At 46.9% G+C, this 12,103-nt stretch overlaps 1 protein-coding gene and 2 long non-coding RNA genes across 3 annotated transcripts in view; 2 read left to right on the top strand and 1 right to left on the bottom strand.

Moving 5' to 3' along the window:
- Nucleotides 1-6,773, bottom strand: part of LOC106938693 (PEX5-related protein-like) — a 20,150-nt gene extending 13,377 nt beyond the window's left edge. The window contains exons 1-4 of the mRNA XM_015020828.1: nt 5,630-6,773; nt 1,607-1,703; nt 1,249-1,458; nt 756-870 (exon numbers count right to left, since the gene is read on the bottom strand). Coding sequence (XP_014876314.1) covers nt 756-870; nt 1,249-1,458; nt 1,607-1,703; nt 5,630-5,644 — 437 coding nt within the window. The 5' untranslated portion in view covers nt 5,645-6,773. The remainder of the gene's footprint in view (nt 1-755; nt 871-1,248; nt 1,459-1,606; nt 1,704-5,629) is intronic.
- Nucleotides 6,774-7,064: 291 nt separating this feature from the next.
- LOC106938694 (uncharacterized) lies at nt 7,065-10,407 on the top strand. Its single transcript, XR_001422678.1, has 4 exons — nt 7,065-7,388; nt 9,338-9,393; nt 9,864-9,973; nt 10,091-10,407. It is a non-coding gene; the product is annotated as an uncharacterized LOC106938694 (long non-coding RNA).
- Nucleotides 7,395-9,074, top strand: LOC106938695 (uncharacterized). Its single transcript, XR_001422679.1, has 2 exons — nt 7,395-7,489; nt 7,557-9,074. It is a non-coding gene; the product is annotated as an uncharacterized LOC106938695 (long non-coding RNA).
- Nucleotides 10,408-12,103: the final 1,696 nt, after the last annotated feature.

Raw genomic sequence — 12,103 nt, forward strand, 5'->3', positions numbered from 1 at the left:
AGAAAGTTTATGTCATGTTAGCTTTAGCAACACAACGTTTATGTCATGTTAGCATTAGCGACACAGAAAGTTTATGTCATGTTAGCTTTAGCAACACGATGTTTATATCATGTTAGCATTAGCAACACAAGGTTTATATCATGTTAGCATTAGTGACACAGAACGTTTATGTCATGTTAGCTTTAGCGACACATCATTTATATCATGTTAGCTTTAGCGACAACGTTTATATCATGTTAGCATTAGCGACACAGAACGTTTATATCATGTTAACATTAGTGACATAAAGTTTACCGTCATGTTACCATTAGCAACACAAAAAACCTTTTCCATCATGTTAGGGTTAGGGTTAACCCTAATGCCGTGTTGCATTAGCAACACTGTTGATGCTAGAAAACATCAGAAACACAAAGGAACAGCATGGAGCTGACAGCAAGCATGTCAGCTGAAATTACTCTGACGGCTTCTTCTCTGGAACCACTTTGCAGGTCCATTGATGAAAAGCTGCTGTGTTGGTGCTCTCCATAGTTACTGACCCCCACAGGCTGCTGCAGGAACTACAGGTCAGCTCTGCTGCCCCTACAGGCTGCTGCTGGAATTAACCAGCGTTCTGTAAATAAATCTGAGGATAATCAGCAGAGCGGAAGATCTGAGTCTGAGCTGCAAGAGAACCGGGTCGAACCAGAACCCAGAGAAGAACCAGATGGAACGGTCTGCTGCCGCTTCATGGGTCTGGCTTGAGGCGTGTCGGTTACCATAGCAACTCGCTGGAGGAGTGGTGGGAGGTGCATCTGGCCTGGCAGCGTCTGCGCCGTCCCCCGTCCTCCAGGTCCATCTCGTCCCACTTGTCCAGAGGAGAGGACAGGCTGACTGGGAAGACAAGCAGAGAGAGCAGATCCTGACCTCTGACCTCAGCGTGATCCATGAGCTAAAACAGGAAGTTCTCATTAAAGTAAAAGCTCAGATTAAGGTGTCGTCATGACGACTGGCTGACTTCAAAGCTTTTAACTAAATGAAGCAGCTGAGCCTCAGGATGAACTAGAACCTCCAGCTGAGTCTGGCCGGGTCCGGTTCCAGAACCAGACCTCTGACATTTTAATGACTCCAGAACCTCCATGATGTTCTCTGCAGAATCAACGAGGTCCATCCGAACCAGAACTCCTGGGTTCTGATGGACCTCAGAGGGAACCCGTCTGCTCCTGGCAGCTGAACCATAACTGATTTGGACCCGGTACCGGCCCGTCTTACCCGAGTCCAGAGACGTCCTGTTGGGGGTTCCGGGCCCGGCAGGCCGGTGCTCCAGCTGGACCGGGACCAGCTCTGTCTCCTCGGTTCTGGTTCTGGTTTTGTGCCGGGGGCTCCTGGACCCGGCTGGCCTCACTGGACTCTTGGTGACCCGGTGGTGCCGGGTCTCTGCTGGGTCGCTCAGGTCCACCAGGTCCAGAGTCGTGGACAGAACTGCAGCAAGACAGACAGGGCATCGGGTCAGAACTGGGTCAGAATAGAACCAGGTCAGAGCTGCTCTGGTCCAGTTCAGGGAAACATGATCCGGCCTGACCTGCAGCAGGTCAGAGGTCATTAGCAAAGCGGTTCCTGCTGAGTGTACCTGCGGGGTTGGAGGTCGGGGGTCGTCCAGAGGCGGCCTCGCTGCGGCTCTCTGCCAGGAAGTCATCGATGGAAGGGCTCAGCAGGGGGCGGCTCTCCTGCAACAGGCAAACAGACGGCTCCGTCAGCCAATCAGAGCGCTCAGCTCCACCTCTGACCTTCAGAGCATCTCCAGGACTCACTGCAGCCTGAATCTGATTTGACTAGACACAGGCCTCCTGAATCCATGTGACCCGAGTCTGAGCCACCAGGTGGCGCTTGTTGCCAAGGCGACCCGAGTCTGAGCCACCAGGTGGCGCTTGTTGCCAAGGCGACCCGAGTCTGAGCCACCAGGTGGCGCTTGTTGCCAAGGCGACCCGAGTCTGAGCCACCAGGTGGCACTCTGACCCTCGGTAAACTCCATGTTTACGCCTACTGAGCATGCTCAGTAGGCGACGTCACGGCACCCTCTGCAGCGCAGCAGGGACAGCAGATCACAACCATTATTAAAAAAAAAAGAAAGAAATCAGAACTGAGCATTAAGGCCTGCAGGAGAACGCAGCCTTGGTCCTGGTTCTGGTTCGGGTTCTGGTCAGACCGGACTTTAACAGGAAGTCATGACATCATCCTTCAGCTGATAAAAGTATTTGGGAATGACAGAAGGAAGCCTTCATCAATAAGGGTTAGAGGAAGAGGAGGAGGAAGAGCTTCTCAGACAGAGCAGCTGATGAAGAGGAGCAGCTAGAACTCTGCAAAGTGATGAAGAGTGTTTAATGTTTCCTCACTCTTGTGTTTCAGGGTCAGCTGGCCGCCTGTGAAGTCGGTGTGTGTGTGTGTGTGTGTGTGTGTGTGTGTGTGTATCTGCTGCGGCAGCATATTAACTTTAGGTCCTCTGGGGATCAGATGCTCCTCTGTCGTTTCAGACCCGGTTCTGCTGATCAGACCTCCGACTCCCTCTGGTTCTGGACTCAGGCCCGGGATTGAGACTTCTGATCATCTGGATCCATTGATCGGTTATGGATACGATGAGCTGATCAGCAGAACTGATCAGTTCTTCAGGTTCTGTTGCAGATTCTCTGTTTGGTGAAGGAATGTTTGTTCAGCAGAACGCCCGTTTATTTTTAGACCAACACACACACACACACACACACACACACACACACACACACACACACACACACATTGCCCCGGTCACCCTGACTGTAACTACAGGAGCCTGCAGAGGACACACCATCTGCTGCAGAGGAACCAGAGTCTCAGGGTTCCTCCTTCTGCTGCAAGGTCAGAGGTCATCACATCCACCTCACTCAGGAGGTCAGAGGTCGTCATTAAAACCTACAGGAAGCTGGGGTCAGGAACATCACCTTTAGCTCCACCCACATTCAGTGGAAGGACAGTCAGCATCACTCTTCATGTCAGGCTGCAGACTACTGCCCTGAGTTCTGACTGACAGGCTCAACTTTCTGATGTCCAGGTTCAGTCACACCTGATCATGATCCAGAGCTATGGTGGAATTTTCCTGCCATAATTCGAGAGCACACATTTTCATTTTGAAAGAAGGACTTCATATCTTTCTTCTCAAAACTTGTAACGCTTTTACTCAAAACTTCTCCTCGCGCTCACACTTAGTCTCTGCTCAGACTCTCTGCTCGCTTACGAAACATGGAACTGCCTTTTGGCACAGTCGCCTGGCAACCTCTCAGCCAATAAAATGAAAGACATAAATAAGTGATCAGTTCTTCACTGTTATGGTCTGTAAGATATTTATTCTCAGTATTAGATGTGGTCTCAACAAACCCATGGCACTTCAACAATATTATTTTACCTTTTATCTGGAAATAGTGTCTGTTTATTCTTGCCATGTAGTCTCTGTATTAATTATTGCTCAAAAGGTCTTGCCATACCAGTTTATTCCTCTGTATTTACTTTAATTTCTTTCTTGCATTTTGTTCTTCATTCATTTCCATTTAGTTTCCTTTGATTAATATTATCCTCTCTTAGTTTATTGCTATGTCCACTTTAGTTTCTTTCCTGTTGCTAGATTTATTTTATTGTTTATTGACCATCAGTAATCTTCACTCATCACCTGCTGCGCCGCCTAATCGTCATGTGTTTGCCACTGATATTGATTTTTCACTATTCACCAAAGGATTCTCGATCCTGATTCACATCTAGTTCGTTGCTCCGTTCTACATCCCGCTTCTCCTATTTCAGAGTTTTGCGAAACGTGCGCGTTGTTTTTTTTTATGTGTTGTTTGTTTCCGGTGCGGGGCGGTAGGGAGCGTATCGATGAAGAAAGGAGAAAAGCAGAATGACGTAAACCTTTTAAAACAAGGGAAAAATCCCGGCATTCTCATTATTAATATTCAAAAGTGCTGTGGTACCGTTTCATACCGGATCACTTACAGCACCGACTTTAACTCTATAAAATGATCTAACAAGTGAATCTGACAGCAACGTGATCAGCCGGTGTAAAGCTACCATCAGTTCTTGGCGCAGCGGAGAACATGCTGTTCATTTTGTGGCATGTTTTAATGTTACACAATACAGTTTTTAGCAAGTAGATCAAAGTCTAAACTGGCACTGTTGTGCATTTAAGATGTAAGGTTTACCTTCGACCAAACGCCCCCCAAAGGCATCGCAGCGCCCCCTGTTGTAAAAATTTCCGCCAGCGCCCCCTGCCGTCCACTGAACGCCCCCGTTGAGAAACACTGCTATAATCGATAATAGGCTCACCCGCTAGAAGGAAACAAACACACCCAGTACAACACTTTCATTCTATTGGCTAAGAAGTTGCCAGGCGACTGAGCCAAAAGGCGTTTCCAACAGCGAGCAGAGACTAAGTGTGAGCAGGAGGAGAAGTTTTTGGAGAAGACAGACATGAAGTCCTGGTTTCAAAATGAAAATGTGTGCTCTTGGATTATGGCAAGAAAATTACTCCATACTGATCCAGATCCTGTGTCTGCCGGCTGCAGTCGGGCTGGAAAGCTCTTCCTCTTCCTGTTTGTCTCCTTCCTGTCTGGTTCCAGCGTATCTTCCCATCACAGACATCTGCGCTCTGATTGGTCGTCCTCAGTGGAAAGACTCGACCCGAACTCCTGATCAGTCAAATCAGAACCGGATTGGTCAGACAGAAACAGATCTGATAGGATCTGATGGAGTTCTTGAATCATTCCCTGAGGGAACCAGAACCAGAACAAGGACCAGGACCCGTGTGGAAGAGATGGTAGACTGCAGGAGGAAACCAGAAATCAGCAGGAAGTTGGACTAGAACGTTCAGGGAACAGAAGCAGCATTCCCTGAACGGAGCAGCTGGTGAAACGTTCCGGAGTGCTGCAGTGACATTCCAGCAGCGTTCCTGAACATTCCCAAACATTCTCACAGTATTCCTGAATGTTCCTGCAGCGTTCCTGAACATTGCAGTCTGACGTTAGGAGTCATGAGGAAATTTTATGGAATGTTTGGGAATATTGTTGTTTCCCGGTCGGAGTTCTTCAGGTCCAGTCCGGTCCGGTTCCACTAAACCCAAACATGAAGAACTGAAGGAAAGTTCTGATCAGATTCCTGACAAACAGGACTGGAGGATTCTAATTCCTCTAGAACCACGGAGACGGAACCGCATGGAGGCGGACGCTGCTATCTGGATCTGGTCCTATCTGGTTCTGCTTGGTTCTGGTTCTGTTTGGTTCTGGTTCTGGTTCTGTTTGGTTCTGCCTGGTTCATATTTCTGGTCTCAGTGGTTAGAGGTCCAACCCAACTTGGTCCACTGGAACCAGAACCTGAACAGATTCAGGAACTGAAAGTTCTGCTGGTTCTGGTTCCGATCAGAACAAACTCAGTTACTTCAGAACCGGGTCAGAACCACATTTACGTCGTTTAAGGAACCAAGAAGCAAATAAATTCGGGTTCTTCTCCGTGACCCGGTTCTCTAGAACCCAGTAGAAACCTTGAGTTTCGGAACCGGGGGAACTTTCCTGGCTGGGTTCCGAACAGAACCATCCCTAAGCTATCTGGGTTCTGCTAGAGTTCTGTTGGGCTCGCTCACCTGGACTTGGTACATGGTTCTGTCTGCAGCCCCCGGCGGTCCACTTTGACACGGTTCTGCTGCCCCGAACCGCCGCCTGTCCGACCCGAACCTCCCTGACTTCTGGAGAGGAATGACGCCGTCTTCGATTCCGTTCCGGTCCCGGTCCGCTCACCGCGCTGGTCCCGGTTCCGCCGTGGTGTCACTGTGGTCCAGGTCCAGTTCCTGGTTCGGTTCGGCTCCGCGGCAGCTCTGGGCTCCTCGGTGTCCGAACTTCTTGTCGCTCCGCTCAGCTGGAGGCGGAGATGAAAATAAACCGAGCGGAGCCGAACTTGGCCGAACAGTTCCGAGGGCTGCAGACCCAACTTCCTGGGAGGTTTTCATAATAAAAGCTTCTCGAGGAGCAGCTGTCGATGATTTAGGTTCTGGTCGGAACCAGGTCCAGAGTAGAGGTGGATTCTCCGGGTATGGATCACTGGTTCTGGTCCAAATGAGATGAACCACAGTGGGTTACAGGTCGATGTTCTGGTTTCTGGTTCCGAGCAGATGCAGACACCCGAACGTGGTTGGGTTTTCGCAGAACGGAACCGAGGTTCTGTTAGAAGTTTCGCACTGAGCTAAGACTCTGTTTGCAGCTTCTTTTCCACAAACCTTTTATTGACTCTACCATGAAACATCGCCGCTGCGTGTTTAGTGGCTTGTTTGTAATAAATCATTGTTACTCGGCTCATTTTTAAAGCCCTGCTCACACCTGCTATTATTTTGGTTTTACTCCAGGTTAAAGTGCCATTGCTGCCCGGTTCTGCTTCGGGTTTTACTTCGGTACCAACTGATCCTCCTGCCTCCCGGTCCGAACCGAACCGAACCAGCTTGAGACGATATTGATGGAGAAGCAGAAGAAAGATTTATCTGAAGTCTGTGAAGGGCACAGCGCCCTCTGCTGGTGAGGTTATGGAGGTACAGTTCCAGGTAACCGGTCCCACCTGAGGACGACCTCAGAACCAGAACCAGAACTTTCTGGACATAACTAATGTAACAGTGTTTAGGTTGTAGAATCCCACTTGCTTTATGTATCAGTGCAGTGGGAAAATAGCGCCCCCTCTCCCTAGGTGAAAATAAACATACTTAAATTTGTGAAAGTACACTGTAAGTATACTAACTATTAAGTGTACTACCTATAAATATATATGAAGTATACTAAAAGTATACTTGTACCAATTTAGAAATTAGAACTTTAAACAAACTTAAACATAATTGTACCAAAATACACTTTTAATATACTAAATAAAAGTATACTTTAAGTGAACAAAATATATATTTGCCCAAGTCTAAATATCTAAATGTACACTTTCTCAAGTATATATATATTTTGTGTATATTTTAAAATATATGTTCAAAATAAAAAAAATTAAAAATTCACTTAACACTNACCACTAGGTGGCGTTAATTTGTTTCCGCCATTAAGAAGAAGAAGAAGCAGCAGCGCAGCGATGCTTTGAACAAAGATCTCTGACCACGAGGCTGGCGGCGTGGATTGAATCCAAACCGGTCAGAACCGGTTTGGATCGCAGACTGATGAGTTTCAGACTGTCTGACTCCGGTTCCGATCCAGTTCCGGTCTGGCGGGGAGGCTTCCACACGATTTCTTCTGACTTTTCTCTGCTGGTTCCGGGGGGCAGTGACTGAAGTACCGCAGGATGCTAACTGCTAGCTAAGGCCAGCTACATCAACTGGACCGGGCCGATGTGTCGGAACCACCCGGTCCTGGGTTCTTCTCCAGGTGAGCTGATCTGGGTTGGTGATGAGTAGATCGCGAACGTTTCGGTTCTTAGAGCCGGTTCTTTGAAGTGAACGACGGGAGCCAGACAGGTGTTTTGTCTGGTCAGCATAAGTCTACAATAGGTTCTATGAGTACGCATGCGCATTAGACACGTGGAGGAGCTGTCAGTTCAGCACACGCGACAAGATACGACAGAAAACAGGTTGTTTTAATAACTACATGGTTCTGGTTTCAACGTGTATTCAATGCTACAGCTGTTGTCACCTACAAAACACGACCGTATGAAACTCTCCACAAAGCATACAGCCTCTAATTATCGTTTTTTTATATAAATATATATAAAAGTTATTTTTCATGTCTTCCAGCCGAGGAGTTCTGGCTTCAGAGAGATTCTAGATTCATCCTGTGCAGTGAATCTGTCTCCTTATTTTCCCACTTCTTTCTCACATCGTGGCTTTAGGAAACCTTCAAAATAAAAACGGGAGATTTGGGAGCCATCTTACTTTTGACAGTGTGAAAGAATTACATATTAACAACAGTCATTGCCACCTGTGTAAACTGATAATATATTGATTATAATGTTTTATTTCTAACGTTGGCTCTTGTGATAATCTAAGTCCATGTTAAAAATGTTAAAACTTCTAACTAAATCTGGGTGAGCCTTCCTAGCGGGGCTGAACCCGGTATTACCCCGAGCGCTATAGCTAATATTACTGTCATTTTGCCGGTGGACATAAATACAGTATAGTAATATTCTGATCACAAAATATAAACAATATTATGTCCATCTTGTGAAAAGTTATTTCCCGAGCTGTCAGGTCAACAGTCCATCGATGTAAACAAAAATATTCCGCAGTGCTGAAGTTTCTGCTGCTGCTTTGGTTCAGCCAAGATGGCCGCTCCAAGATGGCCGCCGTGTTTCCTGCAGCCAAGTTAGGGTAGGACTGGTGCAGAATAAACAACCTGCTGCTGAACTCAACAAGACAAAAGAGATCATTGTCGACTTCAGCAGATCTCGACCCAACCACACCTGTCCTCATCGACGACAGAACAGTGGGGATCGTCAGCAGCGCTAAGTTCCTGGGGCTTCACATTACAGACGCCCTCAGCTGGACACCTCGCATCGGTGAAAAAGACACAGCAGCACCTGCACTTTCTGAGACGAATGAAAAGAGCTGCCCTCCTCCTCCCATCCTCAGTGGAAGTGAACCACTGAGATCCTGCTGACCAGCAGTACCTCCATCTGGTCTGGAAGCTGCAAGGCCTCAGACTGGAAGCCTCTGTGAAGAGAGGTGAAGACAGCAGAGAGGGTCATTGGGACTTCACTCCCATAAGCATTGCACTCAGATGCTGCTTAGCCAGAACAAACCAGATCCTCTGACTCCACCCATCCTCTCCATGGTCTGTTCATCTGGTTGCCGTCTGGCAGGCGGTTCTGTAGCATCCGCTGCAGAACCGCCTGACTCTCCCACTGGCCATCAAATTGCTCAACAATCCCATCACTAAGACTGTCTGAGACTGCTTGAAAATACTAAGTTATCTATATTTAGCAATACATTATTTTTTCAATATTATGTAATTATAGGCACACTTGTGTTTTGTGCGCTTGCTCCGGTGGCCAAGTGATGACAATTCATTGCTAATTTCACTTGTTTCATTGTGCAGTGACAATAAAACAAGTCTAAGTCACTGCAGGTCTACCCGTATGTCTGTGATGTTCAGGGTCCAGTTCCTGCTGAACTGGTCCTGGTTCACCAGAACCGCTGTGACCTCAAGCGCCACCCACCTGGAAGTGATGTAACAAAAGGCCGACTGAAGCTCCGCCCCCAGCAGTCTGTTCACAGAGGCGGGGCCGTGACATAAGCGGACCGAAGCGTGTTCTGATCCAGGCGGGTCGGTGCTCCGATTCCTCACCTGACCTACCTTTGTGATGTGACTCTGTTCCTCAGGTGAGTCTGCGCGTGCAGACAGGATCTGCGAGGGGCCGGGTCAGCGGCGAGCACAGGTGAGTGTTGTGATGTCACTGTGTGGGCGGAGCCTACTGGGAGATGATGTGAACAAAAGGCCGAATTGTAGCGCCACCCTCAGGCAGCTGGTTCTCAGAGTGCGGCGCCGTGACAAAGACCGACCGAAGCGTTCATCTGATCCCCATCAATTTAAATCTAAATGTTACAAAAACAGGATATGAATGTTGAACCCCACAATTTATTAACGCAATAGAAATTGACTTATTTGCAAGCTACAAATATTTGGGATCAATAATCAATGATAAGCTGGCGGTTAATATGAAAACTAATCTGTAAAAAGGTTCATCAGAGATTTTGGTGTGAAAAACAAAAGGAAACATTTAATCTGAAGCTTTTCTGTGGATTCATGGTTTGGAAACTAAAGTGTTCAGAAAAAAAAGGCTTAAGCAAAAATGTTACCGCTAGCTCAACTTCTCCTTTGTGACATTTTTATTTGTCGTTGGGCCAGAAAGCAAGGCTCAGCCTGATTTACATCTGGAGCTCCAGCGCCTCCTGCTGGCTGGAGGTTTCCTGGGTTAAACGGCAGCAGATAGAAGAACTGATTCTGTCCCTAAAATAGTGAGTTATAATTCCATTTTATATATTTATAATTGGTGCTTATATGCTTTCTTTTTTTTTATTAACATTTTTTATGTTTGTTTGAAATGTCTGGCTCTAAAACAAGTTTCCATTTAGGCAACAATAAACTGAAGCAAATCATGTGACCCTGGGAGCCAATAGGAGGCCAGCTTGAGGGCTCAGCTGATGACTCTCTTCCCCCAGATTGGCTCCACTTCCAGAATCAGACCGAACCGGGTCAGCAGTTCTGTTCTACTTTGATGATTCTGGAGCTGCTGGTCCGATCTCCTGAAACATTTTAATGAAACCTAAAAAGCTTTCCTTCCATTAATAAGAGTTGAAGCTCGGTTCTGTTAGAACCCTGGTCCTGGAAACGTGTTCTGATTGGTTCTGTGACGTCACGTTTTTTGAATAAACATTTATGAAATCTCCCAGTCTGTCTTAACGTCATTTGGAGGCTTTCCACCTTCTGTGGGATCCAGTTCTACCTCCACGGAGGAACCTCAGAACCTTCTGAGGTTCTGGAGAAACTTTAGACTTGGAGACGGTTAGAACTGTTGAATCAGCAACAAGCTGGGGAGGGGGGCGACTCCAGCTGCTGTGCTCCTGTCTTCTGTCCAGAGAAGAAGCTGCTGCTCTGGTTCTGCCAGGTTGACCAGCAAAGCCTATGGCGCCCCCTGTGGTTTTAAATGGACCCAGCTCTGACTCGTTTGTACCTTTCAGAACCACAGCTGGTTCTGAGCTCAATAGAACCTGGAGACCCGGGGATACTGGAAGGGAGCTCTCTATGATTCTGTTGGGTCAGAACCGGTTCTGTTCAGTCTGAGAGCAGCCGAACCCTAAATCAGCTGAAAGCTGACCCGAGTCTGGTGGAGGGGGGCGTGTGACCTTTGTCCCGGAACTGCTCCAGTATCGGCTCCGGACTCGGTTCTGGTTCGTCGTTAGAACACAGACCCAGAGGGATGCAGACTGACCCGGTTTCACAGGTAAGGAGCTGGTTCGAACCTTGGAACCGGACCAGGTCAGAACTCTGGAGGAGCTAGCAGTTAGCCGCTCCACCAGACTCCATTCAGAAAACTGCAGATAAGCTTTGATTGATTCGGTTTTGGATCCAGTTTGGTTTTACCTAACCTTGGCTTCCATCACACGACCGCTTTAGATGCACGCCCGAACCAGAGCAGAACCTTTCACCGAACCAAGTAACAGAACCTGGACCTGAAGCTCCTTTCAGTGTTGGAAGCTGAAGCTAAAAACAGCCGGAAAATGAATGGAGTTTGGTGGGAGCTCCGGCTGCCGGCTGCTCTCACGGTGCTCTGCTTCACGGTTCTTTTGACCCGGTTGTGGGTCCAATGTTCCCCTGAGATCCTTTAGAGGTTCTGCTGTGGTTGAAGGTTCTGGCTCTGACGTCATCATATAAACAACGAGGTGTGATCATGTTTACATCATGCGATGACATGATTGGCTGCTAGCTCCCCGTTAGTCGGGTCGGTTCGGCAGCTGGTGTGTGAATGGTTGATCCATCAGTACTGTGCCGGTTCCGGTCAGCATCCGGATGAACAAAACCAACTAATCCAGGGTTCGATTCAGTCAGTCTGCCCGACCCGACTGGTTCAAGTTGTGAAAGAACAACCTTGGTTCTGCTCAGGTTCTGTTCCTGATCTTTTATTGGAATTGGAACCAGGCATGAGACCCAGAATGTTTGGTCTGGTTCTGGTGGTCCAGATGCGGTTCAGAGGTGGTTCCACCCAGGTGAAAACAAAGTATACTAGTATATTTCAAACATACTTAAATTTGTGAAAGTACACTGTAAGTATACTAACTATTAAGTGTCCTACCTATAAGTATATCTGAAGTATACTAAAAGTACCAATTTCGAAATTAGAACTTTAAACACACTTAAACATAATTGTACCAAATACACTTTTAATATATTAAATAAAAGTATACTTTAAGTGAACAAAATATATATTTGCCCAAGTCTAAATATCTAAATGTACACTTTCTCAAGTATATATATATTTTGTGTATATTTTAAAATATATGTTCAAAATAAAAAAAATTAAAAATTCACTTAACACTATATTAATTTCAGTATGTTTTAAATTACATCTCAGTGTAAATTTTAGGCTA

Source organism: Poecilia latipinna, unplaced genomic scaffold (genome assembly GCF_001443285.1).
Source record: "Poecilia latipinna isolate Pla-1442-1.1 unplaced genomic scaffold, P_latipinna-1.0 Scaffold2668, whole genome shotgun sequence".
NCBI lineage: Eukaryota > Metazoa > Chordata > Actinopteri > Cyprinodontiformes > Poeciliidae > Poecilia > Poecilia latipinna.